Raw genomic sequence first — 23,696 nt, 5'->3', positions numbered from 1 at the left:
TGAGCTGGAAGAGGGGGAAGAAAACTAGGCCCCAGGGGCACAGTCATATTCACTCACAGGCAGATAAAATTTCTGCTTTGGGGTTTGTTTCTTGCTCAGCAACAAAATGCTCGTTTAGTATGTGCCGGCTCTGGGCTCAGTCCCCAGTACTAAAAACTGGCGGCGGCGGCGGCGGCGGCGGGCGGCCGGCAGCGGCGGCGGCAGCAGCAGCAGCAGCAGACCTACCTGGAGTGCAATGCCTCTATGCCTCACCGGGACCTGCCCTATGCAGTCCCCAGCATGTCCTGGGACTTTAAAGGGGGCTCTGCTGATGTCTGGGAGGCCAGCTTGCTGTGACCATGCACAGCGGCTAGTTCCAGGAGAGCCAGCAGCAGGGATCACTTGGGCCTCTGGATCTACCTAGAGGCTTCACTCTGTCGACTGCTCCTCAGTGAGGTTGATGCCCTACCCTGGCAATGTTGGTCCTCCAACTACTGGAAGCAGGACTGTGTTTGGGAATTGACTAACTTCCTTGGATGATCTATCATCGTTACAAGGCAGGACTTCTGGGTCCCCACAAACACTGTGTCCTGTCCCAATATGAGGCTCCCCTAACAGTGATATTTCTGCTCAGATCCACTAAAGTGCGAGGTAAACATGACAGGGAATTTAGCTGAAACTCACTTAATGTCTCATATTCTTTCTTAGAACCTTGGCTCCAGTGGCTCTTGGAGTGCAGAGCTAAACAGTGGGATAAGAGATTCTGGTAGGGGCCTTCACTGGATGCTTAAGCAGTGACCAGTCCACAGGCATTGCCTCTTTGGATTATTGTTTCTGGTATAAACTTCTCTTTGTTTTGTGGGACAGTTCTTTCTTGACATGTTTCCAATACTTAATTCTATTCACTAGTGATCTCACCATACAGATTCCAAGCAGCTATCTTGCCTGTCATCATCAAAATGGCAACAAGGCATGACTTTCCACAATGATGAAACATCTTGTTTAGGGGAAACATAAGCATCCTTCAATAGCTCATGCAGCAGCCACATTGCTCGTGTGTGCTTTTCTTATTTCTGACCACAGTAGCCAGACATAGAGCAGAGCTGCCTTCCTGGGACAAAATGGGAGGAAAGGGGAGCATCTTGCTTTCAGAAAAATAACAGCACACTCTCAACTAAGGTGAGCCACTTTCACAGTATGAACTGAGCTTAATCATCTCAATATAGTCAGCCAAATGCTGCACAGATGTAACAGGATGTAAACAGTCATGTAAACATGTAACGTGCATATTACATTTACAACATGCACATTTTTACCATGAAGTTGCTTCCTTGAGATACATGTGACTTACTATCTACATAGAAAACGGCATCTCACAGTGGCATGTGCTAGCAGCACATTTTAATTTTAAAAACAATTTATCCAAAGCTGTCACTTTATACCAAAGGAGCATTAACACAACCCAAAAGACAGCAAATGCATATATATCACATCCAGGGCCTGAACATAAAGATTTGATGTTCAGACAGAATTTCACACAGGGTTAAGGTCAGAGTGTGCTAGCCGCCCGCTTCTACTCACTGCTGCATGCTCTGGGTGCTGAGAAGCTGCCCCACCCAGGTGACCTTGCACTGCCCAGCAGGTGGTCTGGGTATTCATGAAAACCAGCATTTTCAAAAAGTAAGAGGTGAATAGTCTAATTGCCTAAAACAATTTTTCTACCTTCAGATGGGCAGAAAATGTGGGTATTTCACAAGAAACTAGCACGTTCATTTTATGTAATTCCAAACAAGAAGAGGGAAGTAAAAAGGGGAAATGTGTATGTTCCGTACATATTAATACTGATAGAATTGACTAGCCAATAGTATTGCCTTCACAAATCTTAAAGTTAAGTTTAAAATTAGTGGTGGTATCAAAGGAACTGGACATAGTCATCCAGTTCCCCATTTGTCTCTGAGTGTTCAAATTCATTGCATTTAATGAGCTCCAGGCGGCACTTATATAGGAAGACCTTAACTTGTATAAACTTCTTAACAATGCCCCCTCAGTGTATGTGCGTGTGCACGCGAGTTCATGCATGAATGTGGCCTCGAGAACACAGGTGCTGCTGAGAACAGAACCCATCGGTGTTCTACGTTAGTGTGCCACACATATGTCCATGTGAAAGCCAACAGCACTTCTCCAGGTTTCTGAAATTCCTCCTCCAGCTGTGTCTGTCTGTCTGTTCCTCTCTCCTCCTGAGGTGCTCCCTTAGGGACTGCACATCTGCCACAAGACAAAGACAAATACTTGCCGTTGCCAGTTTCCTGAGAACAGGACATTTTGCTTTTAAGGAGTGAATGGAAGTTTCAAGTACAGATAAACAGAAAGAGCTTCTGGGTCAAAACATAATTAGCCGAAGCATTTGTGCATCGAAAGTTATATGAAGAGATTAATTCAAATTCTACCCCATACAATAGTCGGTCACTGGGAAGGAGATAGATTTAACATTTCACAGGATTTCATTATACAACAAATCATTAAAAACTATACAAGACAAAAGGAAAACACATAAATGCGATCAAGAATAGATGATGAGGCCCGTTCATCTCGAGGAGCCACTTCTTTGCACTAAAGACAGTTCAACTGATCAAGACTAAATGACGTCTGGTTCTTCTCTGAAGGTCACAGAGCACTTTGGGAAGGCTAACTTCACTGCTGGGGAGAGGCTGCATTCCAGGGCCTCCTTATACCTGGAGGATGAGGGTCAATGACTGCAGAGACTCGGGAGCAACTCAAGGGGAACATACACAGCCTGCACCTTAGCAAATCCACCCAGCTACTGCACAGCTGGGCCTGAGCAGCTGTTCCAGGGGGATGTGTTGGCATCTTTTTGCTAATTTTACTGGCTTGTTCTGTGATAAGTGCCATTCCTATGGCCTAAAAGAGATATGGAGAAACCGTATATCTTTTCCTTTTCCATCAGTAGACTGCACTCATTTAAAAAAAATACCTCAATTAAATATTGTTTTCTTTACCAAGGCAATGGATGCCATTCTTTTTATTTACTATATATTACCATTTGAGAAAGAATATGATTGTTTGAGCATTTACCCCACAGCATAGAACATTCTATGTAAGGCTTCTGTTGTGACTCAAGTCCATGCCCCTCCAGGCCTATGCCTCTTGCCACATGTCAGGTGACCTACAAAAACGACTGCAAACAGAAATAAAACTTTGCTTCAGTGAATCAATAATAGTGTTTGGATTCTGTATGTAAAATTCATATATGGATGGAACTGTTTTGAGAGCTGAAACTGAAATTTTTCATCACTGTATTTAATATTTAAAATTAGTATATTTTAATTGTTATCTTGGCTTAAAGAAAGAAAATAACCATTAGTAACCTGGAAAGGCATTAGTCTGTGATCAAAGGGAATTGGGATATAATTTAAATGTTAAACATACTAATTCTAAAAAATAGGATGAATTCACATTAAGTGATTTGCATACTATCCAGGAAAGTTGTGTCTCAATGACTGCCAATATATTCACTATTTAATCATGCTAAAATACATCAACGCAGTTAAAGATAACACAAATCAATGGGAAGTTAAAAGTGTAATCTCATCTTCCAGCTAGCTAATTACATACAATGAACTGCCTTTGAAGTGGGGACACATAGAGTTTGGGTTGACGCCATACTAGAGTGATCAGAAGCCAGTTGAAGAGGAGGAATTTGAACTCAGTGACCTAGCAAATCCTGTCTCAATAGAGGTGGGATGCTATTTGGCATTCTGATTTCTCTTTCTTTGGGCCATATCAATGGGTAAAGAAGGAATTTATATTTTATTTTATAACTCTGGGAGGATTCCAAAAACAACAAACATTTATCTTACACATAAGCAGTTTGGTAAGATCTAGAATAAGGTCTGTCATCATCTCTTTCATGGTCTGTGACTTCTTCAAAGTGTTCTAGAAACATTGCAAGCTTGATTAGCAGCAAAGTGTCACCTAATCAGTCCCTCCTCTTTTCCTGGACATATGCGCACGCGCACACACACAAACACACACGCACACACACACACACACGTTCTACACCAGTAGACTCTACTAGTCTAGCTGCAATCAGAGTATCTGACAGCTGCTCCCAGGTGTTACAATGACAGCTGCTCCCAGATGTGTGCAAGGTTATAAATACTGTCTGCACTGTGTCACGTCTCAGAACCTCTAGCACCCAAGTGGATCACAGAGAATCAATCATTTCATTTACAAACTATCATATTCTAAATTTCTTTTAAGATTAAAAATGGGGAACACAATGGAATACATAATATTTTTCACTGGGTCATGTAATTGTTTTATCTAAAACTTTTGTGTAGAAGGAAGGCTAGATACTTTTAAGCATACTTTTAAGCATAGTTTCAGCAATCATGAGTATAAAATGTTCCTTTGAAAAATAGAAGTTGTTTTTATGATTAACCTTGAGGAAAGTTCTGTGCTACTCCCACGCCTACCCTGGGAGCCATTTTGCAGTGTTTTCTCCCAGAAGCACCCACTAGCCCGCCATTGTGCATGTAATGCACACAGGGGACAGAGACCCAGCACTGTGGTTGCCACACATTCCTGCAGCTCTGGGACTTGGTATTTTCTGTACCACTCTAGCAGCAGCTAGTCCTGGGCATCTTGTAGTCTCGGCTGAAGCCTAGAACTTGAACTTGACTGGGAAAGGCCCTCTGCTCCAGTGCAGCGCTCCTATCTTTTGGTTGGGTAATTCTTGGTCCCCCATGGATAAGAGTGACATCTGGAAGATCTGGAAGTGGAAAGAGTACCATAGAGTCACAGACATTTCTGTCCAACTGGCAAATTTCAATAGCTCAGGCTTAAGCAAATATGAACAATAAATAAACCACAATTAATAAAAATAATTAATACAATGGGAAGTTTTAGAAAGCTCTGACCTTTTGCTGAAACTTGGTGATAGGATTTTTCTTTTGTTCTGAGTATAATGAGAACCAGTGATTCTTCATAGTGGAAAATCAATACCATTCAACATAGCCTTACACCACATAAACTTCTACATTCACTTACCTGTATCACATGAACATCTGTGTTCATTTACCTCTGTCACATGAATGTCTATGTGCGTTTACTGTATCACATGAATACCTGTGTTCATTACCTGTATCACATTGTGGTAGTTTGAATGTAATTGGCCCCATAAGCTCATAGGGAATGGCACCATTAGGTGTGGCCTTGTTGAAGTAGGTGTGGCCTTGGAAAAAGTGTGTCACTGTGGGGGAGGGCTTTGAGGTCTCCTATGCTCAAGCTATGCCTAGTTTTGATCACTTCCTGTTGCTTGCAGATCAGGATGTAGCTCGTTCTCTACTCTCAGCTACTTTTCCAGCACCATGTCTGCCTACATGCTACCATGTCCCACCATGATGATAATGAACTGAACTGCAAGCCAGCCGCAGTTAAATGTTTTCTTTTATAAGAGTTGCAGTGGTCATAGTGTCTCTTCACAGCAATAGAAACCCTAACTAAGACACACGTGAACATCTGTGCTCATCTACCTGTATCACGTGTTCATCAGTCTGAACAAGCAAAACAATGCATGAAGATTCAATGTGCACTGCTTTTTAACTTGTATATATGTTTCTCAACACTTTCCACCATCATTATCCTGACAAAATATTGTTAAGTCATCATAGGGCCTGGAGAAGTCTCAGAGGGTAAGGTACTTGCTGACAAGCCTGAAAATCTGAGTTCAATCCCTGAGATCCACATGGTCACAGGAGAGAACTGACTCCTCAAAGTTGTCCTCTGACCTTTCATGATATCCCTGCTTTCTCTCATGCACGCAATCACACTAAAAAATGTAATTAATTTAAATGGTCTCAGTTACACACCACTTGTAGAGAATTATATAATAACTATTATTATGTTAATAATCTCTCTTTCTCTCATTTGTATGTGTGTGTGTGTGTGTGTGTGTGTGTGAGAGAGAGAGAGAGAGAGAGAGAGAGAGAGAGAGAGAGAGAGAGAGAGAGAGGGAGAGAGAAGCCAGAAGGCCACCTTGACTGTTGTTCCCTGGACACCATCTCCCTTGATTTTTGAACCAGAGTCTCACTGGCCTGGAACTCACCAAGTGGCCTGAACCCAAGGGATAAGCCAGCACTGGGATTACAAGCACACATTATCACACCTGTTTTTCTTCTTTCTTTATCTCTAAATTCTGTAAAACAGGGTATTTTGGGTACAGGTATTCTGCCTACGTATATGTCTGTGCACTACTTGCTAGCCTGGTGTTCTTGGAGGCCGGAAGAGAGTGTCAGATCCCCTGGAACTAGAGTTACAGAGAGTTGAGTCCCCATGTGGGTGCTGGGAATTGAACCCAAGTTTTCTGGAAGAGCAGCCAATGCTCTTAACCACTGAGCCATCGCCCCAGCCCCTATGCCGGTTTTATTTCTTTTTTAACTTGAGTTTTGGGGGTTCTCATGATTGCAGGGCAAGCCCTCTCACATGGAGCTGTCTCCTCAGCCCCACACTTAGAATTTATGACTCTCACTTACTTACACACAGCTCTCCTGGTCAATCACTGAATCATTAAGCTGCAGTTTGGTATGTGTCTACCTGGGTTTACAATTATTCACAAGTGAGAATGGAGAGGTACCATTAAATAAACCAATAATGCCAATCATAAGTCTCTATAAACTCACACACCTAATTTTTCATTGACACATAGTTTGATTTTCTACAAGAATATGAAGCTATTCACTTCCCTTGCTCTTGAGCCTCTGAGGAAATACACACAAATGACAATAGCCATACAATGATAGACTCTGCCCCACTACTTCAAGCCAAGGGCACTTGAAATAATAAAATGCTGAAAGTCAAGAACAGAACAGAGATGTGCACACTGCCAGCAGGAGGCTTGTATGCTCAGCACTTGAGCAAAAGTGAAAATACAGACATCTCCCTGGGCTGGTGGAAGGAGAGCACCTGTAAGGACAGTCATTTCTATCCACAATGTATCCTTGCAACATGGCAATTATCATCTTGGCTCTGCAGTCTCAAATCACAAGCAGCTAAATTTTCAAAGGTTGTATTTTAGAAATATGTTATCAAGCCAAAGGAGCAAGTGGTTGAATAATCTCATGTGTGATTCACAAGAAAGGCTCATGGAAATGGGATCGGGAGAGAAAAGCAGGACACTGAACTGAACTCAAAGAAGAATGTAATTTCTCTGTAATAACCTTAGCAAGCCATTCCTGAGTCCTTGCTTTCAAGGCTACTTGCTGTCCTTAAGGGAAACTTTCAGAATAACTTAGAAAGCCACCACAAAGTATCTTTATTGGCTACAAAAAGAAGTGTTCTTCCCCCAGGAGAAGCCTGCTTGCAGGAGTCCTGAGCATCTGGGGTATGTGCTGGATGTGGATGGTTCAACTCAATGGCTCCTTGGGAACACAGAGGGACACCTTTGTCAGCTGCTGCTCCCAGAGCTCATGGCCTCCCAGGCACAGTACTTTCACAGTGCTGGCCAATCCCCAAATGCCAGGACCTGACTTCTTTTCCACTGAACTTCTCTGGTGTTTACTCAGTTCTTTGTCCATGTTAGGAAAGGCTGGAAACAGCAGGAATGGGTACTCCCTGAGGAAGGCAACCAACAATGATGGGCTAAAGCTGGAAGATGATTACTCCAGTCTTTGAGTGGGAGAACTCAAGACACACCCAATATGGAAATGTGCTTGACAGTGAAATCTTACTAACTTCATTATCTTTGTCAGTATTTTCCAGAACCACCTATCAAATAAACGAAGTACCTTCAAATTATTATGGCATCACGTTGCCTAACTACAGGAATTCTAAACTCCATTTAAATTTATCAAATAGTTTATGTATCTTAAAGCCACACAAAATGTGGTTTGCTTGACTCTGAGAACAATGGATATCTGAGCTTCCACCTCATCTAGAATGATCTAGCAACTATTTAACTCAAGGAACCAATCAACCCAGAAATGCTTTCCCATTGACTCATGTTTATTGTCTAATAAGCAGCCAGTAGATACTCAGCAAAAACCTTTTGCTTCATTGGAGAACACAGTAGTGAGGTCTCCACAGAAGCTGAGCAACACATATTCCCTCTATGTCTATATCTACTCAAAGCAAATATAAAAGTGTTTTAATCAGTTTGTAGAAATAAAGCTTTATGGAACCAAGAATGGAGAAAGCAGAGCTAATGTCCAACAATCTCAATTCATTCTTCACCTTTGAAAGGAAACTCTGGCTCTTACCTGTTAGTTGTAAAGTTGTAATAGCCGCTTTCTTCTAGGACCTCTTCAATCACAGTCTGAAATTGATGGAAATTCGGTTAATAGGGAATTAACAGCAACACAAGAAAAACACCTAGGGCTGCAGAAATACTACCTGCATCTGCTCATATGTGAGTCCCTCTTCCAACTCAAAGTTGGTGGGTGGACCTGAAACACAGCAGTTACAGACAGTCAACCTTTGGGTCATAACTTCTTCATTACACCTTACTGGTAATTAATACTTCATTGCAGGAAATAGGGTCAGTTTCTTAACTGTAAAGACTCAAAGGCAAATTCCAGGGCCAAAGAGATGGCTGAGTAGGTAAAATGTATTTGCTTCAATAAGCCTGAAGACTTGAGTTTGATCCCTCCCTGGACTTCCACATGTCTTCTGACCTACACACACACACACACACACACACACACACACACACACACAAATAAAAGCAAATTCTAAAATGTCTTGACCTTGCTTCTTTCCCATGCTTGGCAGCTCTGGGTGATGCCATTACAAAGCAATGAGTGAAGACTTGGGAACAAACTCAGTGTGAACCAATCAAGGAGGTAAGGGTCTGTGTGTTAGGTGAAGGGTGATTCCAGACGCACAGCACCCCAACCCACTGGAGGCTGCTCAAACTAGTTCTTGTCAGCTCAGTCTGCATTGACCTATGAGGAGCCCCGATAGAGGAAGGCAAGAGGTGGGGTTCTTAGCTTGGCTGAAGGGAGACATGAAGACAGAGTACTGGCTCGTTTTAAAGCCTGGTTGAAAGGCACTGCCCATGGTGCCAGCAGGTTCTGTTGTCTAGTTTTGCTGAGCCTCCTCTGACAGGGGCTAAGTCTCAGCTCTGGGGTCGAGCAGCCGGCTGCCCCAGGAGCAGTTAGTTAACCCAGTCTTGGGCTTTTGAGAGACTTCAGTCAGAGTTCATTTCATCTCAGTTGCTTTGGTGAGACATCTGACCAGCAGGTGAACTGGTCCAACCTGGACCAGTTAAAAGCAAATGACTTCAGACATCATGTTATCGTGAGCTTGGGATTCCTCCGGGTTCAGTTTAAAAAACACTGTGCTCACCCAGGAGTTGATTTATCACAGGAATACACATTCACAAAGTTTCACAACAAGTAAAAATGACTTCTTAGGCAACAACAACAATACACTCCTGCAAGCTATCAAATATTTATCTAACTGTGAAAGCCTGACTTCTGACTGCTGTGTCCAGGACCATCACTGCAGTTCATGGGGAATTCTGAAATCTTGGAAGAATGGGATGCTGCTTCCCAGGGTTCAGACATCACAAGAAGAATACAGTCATGCTGAGTCCCTCCAAAGGCCTGACTCTTGTCACATCACACTGACTATACAAGTACTATACAATGTTTATCTTGTTTATCATTTTATTGTCTTATTCTTACAGATACTTCCATTTTACAGGAGACACTGTGAATTTCCATGTGAATATGGAAATTACACAGAAAGTCTGGATTGTGTTGTCTTTAGGATTTTTAACTGGAGAGAGACATTTGATTGCAAAGGCTGCTGATATATATATATATATATATATATATATATATATATATATATATATATTTCAAAGGTATTTTGACTTCAAAATTTGTGTCTAAGGATATATTGCTTTGGGAAAAAGATTCTACTTTTGTTTCCACAGAAGATGAGAACCTGTGGATTGATTCCAGGCTAATATGGTTTGATCAACCAAGTCCCCCTGAAAGGTCTCAGATAACAGCCATGGCCCAGATGATTCAACATCCAAAACAGCTTCAAAGCAACAAGCTGAGATGATTCAGCCTCACAGATTACTACAGTCAAGATTTAACTATAATTCTTAATTTTCTCAGGATCCCCATAATATTGCCACTGTCCCCCCAATCAGCAGGAAGTAGTATGAGAAGCCACGCCCAAATTATCAAAATAATGTTTATGAATGTTGTTTTTTTTATTTAAAGCAGGTTGGTTATAAATGTAATCTCTTTCTAAAGAAGAAAGGCTGATATAGATATGATAGGATGAAAGGGTAGATTATTGAATCTACTTTTTAAAGAGCAACAACTTGTTTGAAATGTTTTACATTGCTAAGGATTTTATTTATTTATACAAATTTAAAGTTAATTTTGTTATAGTGTATATATTTTTCTAATCTTGTTTAGGTATTATGTTTATGCAACTCATTTAAAATTGTAATGTATAATTAAGAAATACAGATTAATAATTAGTCATCTATGATAATCAAACTTATAGTTAAGTTAGTTAAGTTTTCGAGGTATACATAGATTTATTTCAATTAGGTAGGTAATCTTCAAACACTTCAAAGACCTACAGAATATGGCATTTAAAATGTTTTAGGCACTTAGACTTTTCTGAACATTGAGACATTTCTTCTCGTGGGATCAACCTACTTCAAAGAAGATGATGGGCATCGAAAAAACTCCATATGGAGTTTGCTTTCTTTATGGCAAAAGTTAGCCATTTGGGCAAGAAACTGCTCTTGCCTGGACTTGACAGTATGTTGTGTAAACTGGACATGCAGGACCCATGAGAAGATGACCACTGAACTTTACAAGGCAAGATGGTCCTTCAGGTTCCTGCTTCTCAGAAGAAACTGCCAGACATTCTATGGGACACATCGAGAACTGACTTACAAACTTTGCCAGAATGGGCAGAACAGTCTTCAAAATTTCCTGCTTCAGTGAAAACTATGCCAGAGACTCTAGACCTGTAGGCTGAAGACAGATGCCCCAACATTACAGAGGAACTCTGAATGACTGTCCAGACAGCCAGATGTCTCTGTCATTTCTAGAATTTGGGGAGTTGCCTCCCATGTACTTCCTATTTACTCAGGTAATATTATATCCTTTTGTGGTCTTTGATGGAGTTGAAGACTAGATAGTTATAATTATAGTTTTCCTTAGCCATGGTAAAAGGTAAATTAGATATAAAACTTCAGACTCACAAAAATAGGATGGATAATAAAATATTTTCTTTAATTTTACCAAATACAAATAGACTAGATAGTGTAACTGCAATTATTGCTTGATAACTGTTTTATTATATATAATTTTACTATGTTAAAGTTAAAAGCTTCTTCCTTTTTGGGAGAAGACAGATGGGGGAAGTGCTGTGGGAGGTCTTTCTGGATGCTGTGAATATGTGTGGCTCCCACTGGATAATAAATAAAGCTGTTTTGGCCTATGGCAAGAAAGCTTACAGCCAGGCAGGAAATCCAAGTAGAGAGAGAGAGAGAAGGGCAGGGTTGGGAGAGACTCCAGCCACCGAAGGAGCAACAAGATGCTGGTAATGCCAGGACCACATGGCAACACATAGATTAGTAGGAATGGGTTAATTTAAGATGGAAGAGTTAGCTAGCCAGAAACTGAAGCCATAGGCCATGCAGTTTGTAATTAATATAAGCCTTAGAGTGATTATTTTGTAAGTGTCTACAGGACCACAGGGCCGGGTAGAACTGAAGAAACTTCCGGCTACAGGCAATCAAGAAAAAAATAAAAGGAAATAAAGTTCACACAAAGATCCTACTGTTTGTCATGTCAATAAGCAAGGGAGGGGTTTCCTGGGCTGGGGCATGGTCTCTAGGAACCTCCAGATCCTAGTCACTGTACCCCCAGCCACCATCTCAGAGAACATATTCCAGACTTTCTGTGTGGTGGGAGTGGTGTTTAGGACACAGGAACAAAATGGTTCTTTCTGTTGTTACTTTTGATGAAAGCCAGATGCCCCCCCCCTTACCTGTGGGGTCACTTTGGGACCAGTTGTTTGCAGCCAGTGAATGATGTAGTAAGTGGTAATCTGATGTAAAAAAGTTTGGCTCGATTGGTTCTGGAGACCCCTGAGATAACTGAAAAGGGAAATGAAGAGGCACATCAGAGACACAGGGCAGGCAGCTTCTGGGAGAGGTGCTCCCATTCCATTCAGGAACTCAGTGTCTGCACGAGAATGCTGGGGCTCTGTGGTCCCTTGTAAACAGAGGCACATCCTGCTTCCAGAGGACTGATGGATTGGAGGCAGAAATTTATAGTGAAGGCCATTTATAGACCATTCCTTAGTCACAAGAGAAAAACCATGCTTTGAAAAGACAAAAGACAAAAGGGCCTGGGACATCAAGGTGCTATTTTTAATCAATTATAAACCCCAGTTATTCAACAGAACAATATGCTTAGCCCATCATCTGCTTTGAACAACACCTTCTTGTTGGAACATGGCAAGCAAATTTCTTAATACATTTTTCTAAATTACTATTAATTAACTTGGCTCTGCAAACCTTGGTTCCTAACACTCTATTCACCCAATGGCAGAATTTATTAAGTCCCAACTGTTTAATGCTCTTCTGGGAAGCTGAATTTTTAAATTGAATTTCTTAATGGAGTTTAAAGCTATAAATATTTTTCAATTCATTTTACCTTTAATTCCACCCAACACTTAGATTGGCCAAGTTTTAGTGCCTGAGTTAATTTACTCTTAAAATGTCAAATATTGATAAAGCAGAAGCAGACAGCACAGTTTGAACTAGAAGGATGCAGTTAATTTGGATTTACAAACTATGTCCATGAGTTAAGCACATCCATTTCCAATCACTTCAGAAAACTGGCAGCAGAAGCTACAACCAAATAACACGTGCCACCTGGTGACCTAGAAGACGTGCGTGTGCAGGGGTCCCCTCCTCCTTCCATATGCACCCCATCTTCTCTGACCTCCCTATCCCCTCTTTCTTCTATAAAAATAAAATGTACAAGAATGTTCATAACATACTGTTTATAATAACTAAAAACTGGAAAAATCCCAAATGTCCACATATGCTCACACTGTGGGATTCTACAAAGCAATAAAACAAATGATTGACACCCAGAATGTGGATAAATAGTGAACAAATAAAGTCTTGCACAGGAGACACAGAAGAAAGCTTCACCTATGTGCACTTTCACCATCCTGCAGAACCAAGGAGTAGCGATGGATATCAGGATTCCGATAACCCTGAAGCAGAGATGTGGTTGACAAGGATGGAGCCCGGTGAGCAGTTAGGAAGGTTCTGCTGGTTGCTGTGGCGGAGGTCACATGGGCAAACACGTACCTCACTGTACACTCTGTATTATCTTGATATATTTTAGGTTAGCAAGTCAGAACTATGCCATCTTTGCACACCAGACACTATGAACACACACTCAGGCACTTCCCCCAGTCTCCACATATATGCTGTATTTGAAGAAAATGGGGTCTGTCTCTTTTCATTCTTGAAAATATACAGCTCTTCAGTGACAACTTGGGTATAGCATGACAAGACTGTCAGATGTTGATGTACTATACTGCAGAAGAATCTGATGGCCCTAGGCTCTGCCTTTCTTATAGTCTGGCTAACAGTAGTCACTGTGTTTGAGCTTCCAAATATTCCCTGGGATCCTCAGAATGATTTCCTGTGTTAGAATAGCTTTAGGTTTTTCAGCAAGGAGGTGGTCTACTCTACCAAACTACTCAGTGTACCTTGTTGTCCTAAAGATTATACAGCCACTGAAGGGTTTGAATCCTCAAGTAAAAGTATGTAACTTGTGAGTGGGGACCTCAAGACTGCCATTTTGAGATGGCAAGGGTAAGGTGACTCTTTTATTGGTATTCAGCCCTGAGGAGCAGGTTGTTTAAGATTTTTAGTCTTGTGTCACATTGCCACACTCCTGTAGCTTGAGAGCCTCAGATCCTCTCTGGGGAGGAGAAATGGCCTAGGAACAAAGGCCAGGGCCAAAATTCAATAGTCTTGTGTTTGAATCCAGATATATTTATTTTTATTCCAGAACTTTACAGAGCTTCTTCTTATAGTTTAGTTTCTAGGTGTAAATATTCTTTCAGCAAATTAAATCCCTCAAACCACTCCATTTACTATGTGTTATACTGTCCACAATTTTGACATTGTGGCATGAGGCTCTCATCTACAGAGCTCACACTTGAGAGCTGTTCAGTCAAGTTACAAACACAAACACACACAGAGAGATACAAATCTTATATTGCCCCTGGGCCACATATTTCAGAAATGACCATAAGACTTTATATATATACTCCTGGCTAGGAGTATATATTGTAGTGTATATAGATAATGCATGTACAATAGGCAGTGCAGTAGATCTAGAGGAGTGTGTATAGATAATGCATGTACCATAGGCAGTGCAGTAGATCTAGAAGAGTGTACATAGATAACGCATGTACCATAGGCAGTGCAGTAGATCTAGAAGAGTGTACATAGGTAATGCATGTACAATAGGCAGTGCAGTAGATATAGAGGAGTGTGTATAGATAGCGCATGTACCATAGGCAGTGCAGTAGATCTAGAGGAGTGTGTATAGATAATGCATGTACCATAGGCAGTGCAGTAGATCTAGAAGAGTGTACATAGATAACGCATGTACCATAGGCAGTGCAGTAGATCTAGAAGAGTGTACATAGGTAATGCATGTACAATAGGCAGTGCAGTAGATATAGAGGAGTGTGTATAGATAGCGCATGTACCATAGGCAGTGCAGTAGATCTAGAGGAGTGTGTATAGATAATGCATGTACCATAGGCAGTGCAGTAGATCTAGAGGAATGTGTATACATAACGCATGTACAATAGGCAGTGCAGTAGATCTAGAAGAGTGTACATAGATAACGCATGTACAATAGGCAGTGCAGTAGATCTAAAGGAGTGTACATAGATAACGCATGTACAATAGGCAGTGCAGTATATCTAAAGGAGTGTGTATAGATAATGCATGTACCATAGGCAGTGCAGTAGATCTAGAAGAGTGTGTATAGATAATGCATGTACAATAGACAGTGCAGTAGATCTAGAGGAATGTGTATAGATAACGCATGTACAATAGACAGTGCAGTAGACAGCACCGTGGAAAATGGGAGATTTGTCAGCACAGGAAGTAATGGTGGACAGCTTCACCCAGGTGATGATGAAGGAGGCATAGACACCGAAGAACCTGGCCTATTCTTAATGACCACAGCAGAACTCATTGCCACTGACTAAGTACTTAAGACATTCTGGCAAATTCTGTCATTCTATTGTGCTCTTGCCACTACCCTGTAAGGGAAATATTATTTTCATCTTGTGGATGTGGAAGCTGGAGAGGCCATCTACTTAAGGAGCATAGCAACAGTGGTAGAATCTGAGCTAGAGTCCAGGGCTTTCCACAATCAAAGGTCAAGTGAACCTTCTACCCCTTGGCTTGAGTGACTTGAGGATACGAAGGTAAACAGTCCAAAGAGACTGACATTTAAATAGAGCAAAAAGAAAGATGTTTCTAGTGGTCCTGGTGTGGGCATAGGGAGCTGAAGGTGATTCTAATGATGGATGTGACAGATGGCAAAGTCCCTGCTGCCCAGTAGGTGGAGACACAGAGGAAACACAGAATGACTTTCAAGCTGCAGCCCCTGTGGCTAGAGTAACCTCTAGGTGGTTACTGGTCCCACTGTGGCATTGTGAGCACTCAGCCTGTATGTAGACCTGACTTTACCATGCTTTTCCTCTTTGCCTGACACCAGGGAGCACCCTCAATTCTGAAGTGCAAATGGCTGCAAACGTTTTTGAACAAGTCAAGGAATACATTGATAGACCCGATTATGGCTGTCACCACCCCTGTATCAGGACATCCCTGAGTTGGGGCAGCTACTGAGGCATTTTAGCACTTAGTCAGTTAAGAACAAACATTTAAGGCAGAAATTACAGAGAAGCCAGCAAGGAGAGACTATCATTTTCCAGACTACCTCTTCTTTTCCAGACCAGAAAGTCTAGTCCTCCGCTGCAGACCCATGTCACAAAGGACACAGGACCTAACCGACGGAAAGAACTGCAGAAGACAGAGCCAAGGATGAATGAAACTGGACGCCAGAAGTGAGAAAAGTTTGCAGCACAGGCCAGCACTCTGCACTCTCTGCTCCTCTGGTCTAATTACCTTCAGCTTTCCTTGTCCTCTGAGACTGAATGCCACTGTGAGAAGCCAGGAGAGGTCCCATGTTCTCTAATCTACTGCTTCTTTTAGCTTCTTACTAGCTTTTCCCAAGCACTTTGTAATCAGAAATGATCACTATCTATAGTCACTGGTTTTCTTCCACTAGCCAACAGTTCATCAGCTCTGCCACACTCTAAGCTCCTTCTACCAAAGCACCCAGCTGTGTGGTGTTTACATTTTCTCTAAGACTCCTGTCCCTAACTGAAAGTCATCATGGGAAGGATGGAAATGTTCTGTGTGGTGTTATTTAGACCCAGAGCCTAGTCTTCCTCAGACCTACTTTAGACAACAATGAGGCTGGTGGCCTTCCCTCTAGGAAGGTGGCCCCTGGCACTGGAGCCTTTCTTCTGGGTCAGAACTGATCACCGTTGCCCTGCTGACTTAGCAAGCCTCTGGATCCCAGGCAGGGCCAGGTAAATACAAAGCATGGTTATCACAGGTGTGAAGTTCTGGGAGCTGAGCAATCTGCCTATCTGGAAAAGAGCTGGAAACTCAGCCATTAAACAATACAAACTGGATCTGCAAATACGCACTCGAGTGGAGAGACAAGGCAGCGTCAAGAGACCAACTGAAGTTCTGAGTCAGCTAGCCTACCACAGTGGGAAAATGTCACCCATTTGTCCTTGTCCCCTACACCAAATGCTCTGCAGAATGGTAGCTTCTAGAATGGGGAAGAGGACAGACTTGTGATTCCTGAGTGTCACTGTGTAGAGACTGTGATTGGCCAGCTAGACTGTCTTATCTTCCTAACAAAGGCCCTATGACTGTTGGATATGTTCACAGTGGGCAGGCATGGCTCTCTGTATGCTTCTTGAGTCAGCCGCAGTGGACAATGCCTGGAAACCGTGAAAACAGCATGAGCTCTGCTCTTCCCAGGTCCACGGCCTTAGAGCCAGGCTAACAGTATCCCCTATGACTGGGATGCACGGTCAAATGTAAGAAACACTGTCCCTACCAGGTTACTAATTTCTATCCCTGATTCCCATGCTGGAGCCATGTGAGAGCATCTCAAAACCAAGTACCTGGTTCCAAGCCTCAGAAAACAAAACCCCAGAAGTGTCAGAAGGTTTGGAATCCCTAGGAGAGTCAAATGAGCAGGAAACCGTGAGAACACCCCCCCCACACACACACACACACACGTGGCTGAGTGCTTACAAAACAACCATTTCCCAGGTGGGGCTTAGTTCTTTGGTTTGCTGTAATCCCCGGTTCAGACGATACATGAAGCTTGTAATGTGAAGGCTTGAGAAGCCATGGTGGTAAGTTAGAATCACATGGTACCGTGCCTTTGTGCAATCAGGAACAGTCAACTCTTGCCACAGAGGACCGGCCCCTTTCACCCCAGCCCTGTTATAGGACATAAGCTTGTCCACTTCTGAGTGGCAGCTTAGTCAGGAGAGAGAGCTGCCGTCAAATGTCAATGGCCAGGCCTTGTCTGGGAAGAGCCTGAGACAAGCATCAGAAACGAAGAAAATGACTCTTGATTATAAACAACAACAATAATCAACCACTTTAAAGGGGTTGGGGAAATGACTAAGTGACGTGCAAGCAAGAGGACCTGAGTTTGATCCTTAGCACCTGTTAAGAGCCACACGTGGCCCTACACCCTTGAAATTCTAGTGCTGGAGAGACTCTCAGACCCTTGCTAGCCAGTCAGCTTCATTTGGTCAGGGAAAGATCCTGTCTAAAATCAAAACAAAACCACGGTGAGGAATGGCACCCAAGGTTAACCTCTGGCCTGTACATGCACATACACACATCACCAACCCCCTGCCTCAACACTCTGGCATGTGTGCATGCACACATGCACACGTACACACATAGAAGGTGGAAACTGGTCAGGAGTTTAGGGACAGGGACTTTGATTATTGTTTTTAGCCAAAAGCTAACAATGCCCTTGGTGTGTAGTAGCTGGAGACAAGAAATGGCATGTTTGGGGCTCTCATTTCTGGGCTGGCTCCTCATCTTTCTTCTCCTTTTCTGCTTAGGGTTTGTAATACCGAGCTCTTATATGAACTCATGTTTGTTCCTGGTAGGACGAAATCACTTGCTCTCCTTGGAGGGTTCTAGTCTCACTTCTATACATGAGGGTATACCCAAAACATTAGTCCAGAGACCTGGGATGCAGAGGCACAGACACAGATGCTTCATGGGTAGGTCAGCAGAAATCTCAGCTCATGCCCAGCCCCCACCCCACCTCATGCCTCAACCCAGTAAAGGTTTATTAACTCACAACACAGCAACCCTCAGAGGCAATCCCTTTCTTGGAAGCTGTTTTGTTTGCTTCCTTCCTCTTCGGCGTTTGCCTATAATAAAAACTGTCTAAAACTCACCCTCCCCTTGTCTGTGAAACTCACAAGACAAGCTCACTGGTAGCCATTGAGTGTCCAGGGCCCTCAGACCCTGAGTTATGCTCACCTGAGGTGAGAATGCCTCTGTGGCCCCCAAGGACACCCCACCAGCTGTCACCACTGGTTCCCCTGTGTTGTATTGGTGAGCAGACTGGGAATCAGTGTGATATCCCACACAGGATAAGTATGGGGTGTCACACAAATTCCCCGTCTGTTGGGATGATGAGCATTGAGAACCATGATATCTCACCCCTCTCCTGTTCACCATTTCCTCATCTACAGGCTGTGTTAGTTCCTGTCTCCCTCTCAATTTTTAACACTGCCCTTCACTTTTCCCAGGACCTTACGTTAGTTGGGTGGGGGAAGCACTTCTCCCTTTCATTCTTCCTTCCCAGCATCTCTTCTATCCCAGACTGGGTACCATAGGAAGTGAGCTGAGCTTAGGCTGGAGACAAAGCTGCCTGAGGACCCCAGCTTTAACCTTCTCTGCCACTAACCAGTGTTCATTCATCCTTCCTCATGTGAGCAAGGAAATGATTTTATTCCAGAAGTATTGATCATGGCCTGGGGCAATCAGATTAAATCTTTTCCTTCTTTTCTTTCCATGACATATAGTGCCCCATGGCTAGAAGCCAAGAGTGCCCCTGAATGCTATACCTGCTTTGTAGGACATTAGCTGGATTCATGCCTGGATAAATAGAGGCAGAGCGGCCAGGATAACCAGCTCTTTGAAACAGCTGAGCCTTGGAGGACCACACAGATTCCTGGTCAAACAGTGCCAAGTCTGTGAGATGCACAGGATGCCAGCAACCCTAAGCTGATCCTGCCTGCACAGGCCAGCAAGTGGCTACCCCAGGGAAGGCCACCACCAGCTAGACTCATCATGCTCCAGGTGCCCTCACTCTTGCTGTCACTTCCATGTTCAGTGACAAGCTGAGGAAAAGGGGCATTTTGGTGCCATCACCTTTTGAGTTCTTAAAGATAGTTTTATTTTATGTGCCTCTATATTCTCTAGATTACAAACGGTTTTTTGTTTTCTTTTATCAATTTGGTTTCTCAGGGACCTGGAATCCTGCCTACATGGAGGGTCTCACCAGATGTCACCCTCAGGTGGGGCTACAGAATGCTGTCCCCGTCCCAGTTCCTCCATGTGCTCCCAAAGTAGCAGTGCTGACACACACTGGACACACGTGTCACTCCCCTGTGTCTTCCACGGCTCTTGTCCCAGGGGCAGCTTACCAAGGGGCGAGTAAGAGCGGCCCAGGTGCTTTCCTGGTCCTGGCTTTCTGTCCTCGGCTTCTTTATAAACACATGCCTGCTCCTGGGGGCGCGGGATGAAATTCTGCTCTGTTCACAGGGCTCCAATCTCACCATTCCTGGACTCCTCTCTTGCCTTTGCACTTTCCCTCATGTCTTTAGCTGAGGGCCAGTGAAACGCTTCCTTTCCTCACATCACCAGGCTGGTGTGTAATTGCAACTATCCATGCATTTTTAAGGTCCCTTTAGATAGGCCATTAGAGGGGAACCCCAGCTACCACACCTGATGACCCCATTCAGCTTGAAGAAAATTTTCCATCTGGGCTGACAATGCTCACCCAAGAGCTATAAACCACCTAACAAAAAACCCAACATCAAGAATGAGAAGCCCTATTTTGAGTTTTGGGTCAGGGTTATGCAAGAGATTCCCAAAACATTATGGGCCATTGCTATTGACTTCAGTTGTCCCAACTCTTAGAGGTGGGAGGTAAATTCCCATTGCTAAAGACACAATGTACTTCAGAAACAGGACCCAGAGGGTCTGAGCTAGATCTGACCTGAATGCCTCCTCCCAGAGAACTGGCTTTCATGGTCCCAGAAGGCTCCATGCAAGCTTCCCAAGAAGAGAAGCAACAATCCTACTGAGCTATGATGTCTATGAACCACATCAACAACCAGTATGGCATGATAACTCTAAGGATGTAGTAGTGGTACCTTGGTGGTGACCAACAGCTCTCTAATTGAACTTAAGACCTGCTGAACAAGAGGGATCCATGCCTGATACTGGAAACCTAGCCAACTACCTATGACTGGAGAATTCATGGATCTTAGTGAAAAACCTACAACTGCCACTTTAATAAACCAGAATAATCCCTAACTACTTTCTAAATATCGGTCCTTATGTCCACAGATAAGCACAGTCTTGGTTCCTCAGAAGGAAACCTCTCTTTGCAACCCATCACAGAAAACCACAACCAATCAAATCCATAGCTGTAGAGCCCTTTCATTCCCCGCTTGTACACCTACAGCTCCTTCAGGTCAGGCTCACGGGGCATTGCAGAAGAAGGAGCAGAAAGATCGTAAGAGGCAGAGGATCAGGGAGTAGCTGTGCGATTTTGTCTCACAGAAGTGTTGAAAGGGAAAAATCAGCAGCCATCTAGAGACACGTTCCCTTTTCCTCTAAAGGTATTTGATGACCAGCAGTTTTAGAACTGACCAAAAGTTGAACTCATGGGAAGATAAGGCTGAAACAATAATTCTGTATATCTTGGACTTGGTAAAACAGGATATGGGGAGTAATGGGCTCAACTGACCAGAAATTGAACTTATGGGAAAATAGGATTGGAATAGTAAATCTGAATGTATATATCCTGGGTTCAACAAAAGCAGGACATAGGGAGTAAAACATTTATGTCTCTGTAGATCCCCTGATTCCTGCTAGCCATCAGTAACATCATGCTTATAATTCAGCCAGTAACTTCAAAGAACTACCTCACCCCTAGCCCCCTCATCCAATCCCAAGATATGTAACTCTCTGCATGTAAACCTTTCCGATATAAACCCCTTAAAGTGAGTGCTAGGGAATACAGACCAAGCCCCAGGCTTGCTTTGCTATTAAAAACCTCTGTGTGCTTGCAATGGATATTGGCTCTGTGGGGGTCTTGCAACAACAATGTCATGAAGTCTAATCATCAGGGCTGACTGGACATGTGCTGAACAAGGATGGCACCAACAGAAATGCTAACACGAAAAGGGAAAAGCTCAGGAGGCCTTAGCCCTGGACAAAGAACTACAGGAAGCTGAGGAATGCTGGGAGGCAGGGGAAATAGTCTTATCCGGGGAAGAGAACATGATTGGCTATCCGGTATCAAATGATCAGCTCTGAAAACAAACACATACACTTTTCTAAGAAAAGTGAGACCAAGCCTCAGCCCTTAAAGGAACATCCACGGGAGAACAAAGAGCTGTAAGCATGAAAATGTTCCACCTACTGCCCCTTACCACCCCTGAGCCTCAGCCCTTTGAAAAATTGGAAATCTATTCTATTTCCCCTTCCCAGGGAGGCAGAAGGGTCAAGGATACAATGGCCCACAGAATCAACTAATTGGGGCTTATAGGGGCTCATGGGGACTGAAGCAGCAATCACAGACCCTGTATAGGTCTGAGTTAGGGTCTCTGCATATATGTTACAGTTGTGTAGTTTGGTGTTCTTGTGAGACTCCTCACAGTGGGAGTGGGAGTTTTCTCTGACTCTTTGCCTGCTCTTGGGACCCTTTTCCTCCTACTGGGTTGCCTTGTCTAGCCTTGATATGAAGGTTTGTGCCCAGTCTCATTTAATTTATTATGCCCTGTTCGGTTGATATTCCTGGGAACCAGAAGCTCTGGGGAAGAGGGGAAATGGTGGGGACTCAGAAGTGTGGAGGGAGAGGAGACTGCAATTGGTCAGGATGGAATGTATGAGAGAAAAATAAAAAGAAGGAAGGAAGGGAGGGGGAGGAAGTGAGGGAGAGAGAAAGAAAGGGGGGAGAAAAATGGGCATGTAGTCTCTATCCCATTTTTTCTCAAGCATGGATTCTTATAAAACTATCTCCTCCATCAATCTTTCTCCTGATTTGTTTTGGTAACAGTGGTAGGTTACAAGACCTCAGGCCCTGGTAACTGTGTTGTTTATTATGTGTCCTTATCTGTGTTTGCTGCAAGATCCAGAGCAGGGACTGGCAAACTGCTCTATGGAGATGTGCAGTAAACATTTCCAGCCTGGAGGAAGTAGGGTTTCTGACTTTACAGCTTTGCCTGTAATGATAAAGTAGCCACAGGCCAGGTGGAAATGAATGCATATGGTTATGTAAATAAAGCTTTATTTATACAAGTAGGCAGCAGGCCAAATTGGCTTGAGGGTTAGAGTTTGCTGACTTTCACATTTAGAAGCATGATGAGATGCAGCTGCAAGCTTTTGGCAGGAAGGACTGTGTCCCGCATCAGGTGGCATGTGCTGTCAGGTGCCCCCTCTCGGTGGCATCTCCTTCCCTTCCTGCCCTGGGACTATAAACTCACAGTGCCAGCTGAAGTTCATCTATAACATGAAACATCCCTTCATCAGCAATTCATTTACCCGGAGACAGAATTTAAAATAGAAAGGGAAAGGATTGATACCCTTCAAAAACACGTGTTAAAACTTTGCATGCCCCAAGAGTAACCAATGAGTGGTCTTTTTTCCTTTAGTACCATTATTAACTCCTGAACTTAATGCTGCTGTCACACTGTGGCTGCATTCTTAGGGACAGCTTCGGCATGGGCTCCCAGTCCTTTGGACACATCGTCAGGAGTCCCTGGCAGTGCCGTGTGCTATACCTCAAAAGAGCACATTCCAAGCTTGTGAGATAGAGCCCTGCTCTGTGCCAATCAACTGTGTCTCCTCAGAAACATGTGGAGATGAACTGAATTGTGCTTAATTATGAATTAGTTTCTAGAGTATTTTAGTGAATATGTTTTTAAAAGAGAAGACTTGTCATGAATTTACGCTCACTGACAGTGCTGTGTAAATATTGACATGAACTCATCTTTTCTATCTTGCTTCTCTCTTTTCCTGTGTTAAATATCCCAGTTCCATGGCCACTGTGCAATCACTCACTTGGCTTTGGTGCCCCTGAACTATTCCAGCCAAGATGGAAAAGCCCGGATCAAAGAGCTGCTTAGGTGAGTTGGAGAGAAAGAATTCAGTTCTCAGAAATGGGCTTTTCCACCTTTTGACTTCTGCACATACCACACTGACCATTGATAAGTGGTAAGTGCCATTGATATGTGGC

The 23,696-nt window shown here is 43.2% G+C and overlaps 1 protein-coding gene across 1 annotated transcript in view; it reads right to left on the bottom strand.

Moving 5' to 3' along the window:
• Positions 1-3,118: 3,118 nt before the first annotated feature.
• Positions 3,119-23,696, bottom strand: part of Nek10 (NIMA related kinase 10) — a 194,168-nt gene continuing 173,590 nt past the window's right edge. The window contains exons 33-36 of the mRNA XM_028856310.2: positions 12,031-12,139; positions 8,389-8,441; positions 8,256-8,311; positions 3,119-4,771 (exon numbers count right to left, since the gene is read on the bottom strand). Coding sequence (XP_028712143.1) covers positions 4,714-4,771; positions 8,256-8,311; positions 8,389-8,441; positions 12,031-12,139 — 276 coding nt within the window. The 3' untranslated portion in view covers positions 3,119-4,713. The remainder of the gene's footprint in view (positions 4,772-8,255; positions 8,312-8,388; positions 8,442-12,030; positions 12,140-23,696) is intronic.

Source organism: Peromyscus leucopus, chromosome 9 (assembly GCF_004664715.2).
Source record: "Peromyscus leucopus breed LL Stock chromosome 9, UCI_PerLeu_2.1, whole genome shotgun sequence".
In the NCBI taxonomy this organism is placed as follows: domain Eukaryota; kingdom Metazoa; phylum Chordata; class Mammalia; order Rodentia; family Cricetidae; genus Peromyscus; species Peromyscus leucopus.
Note: the sequence above shows the minus strand (reverse complement) of the source record. Positions and strands in the feature narration are given on the sequence as shown.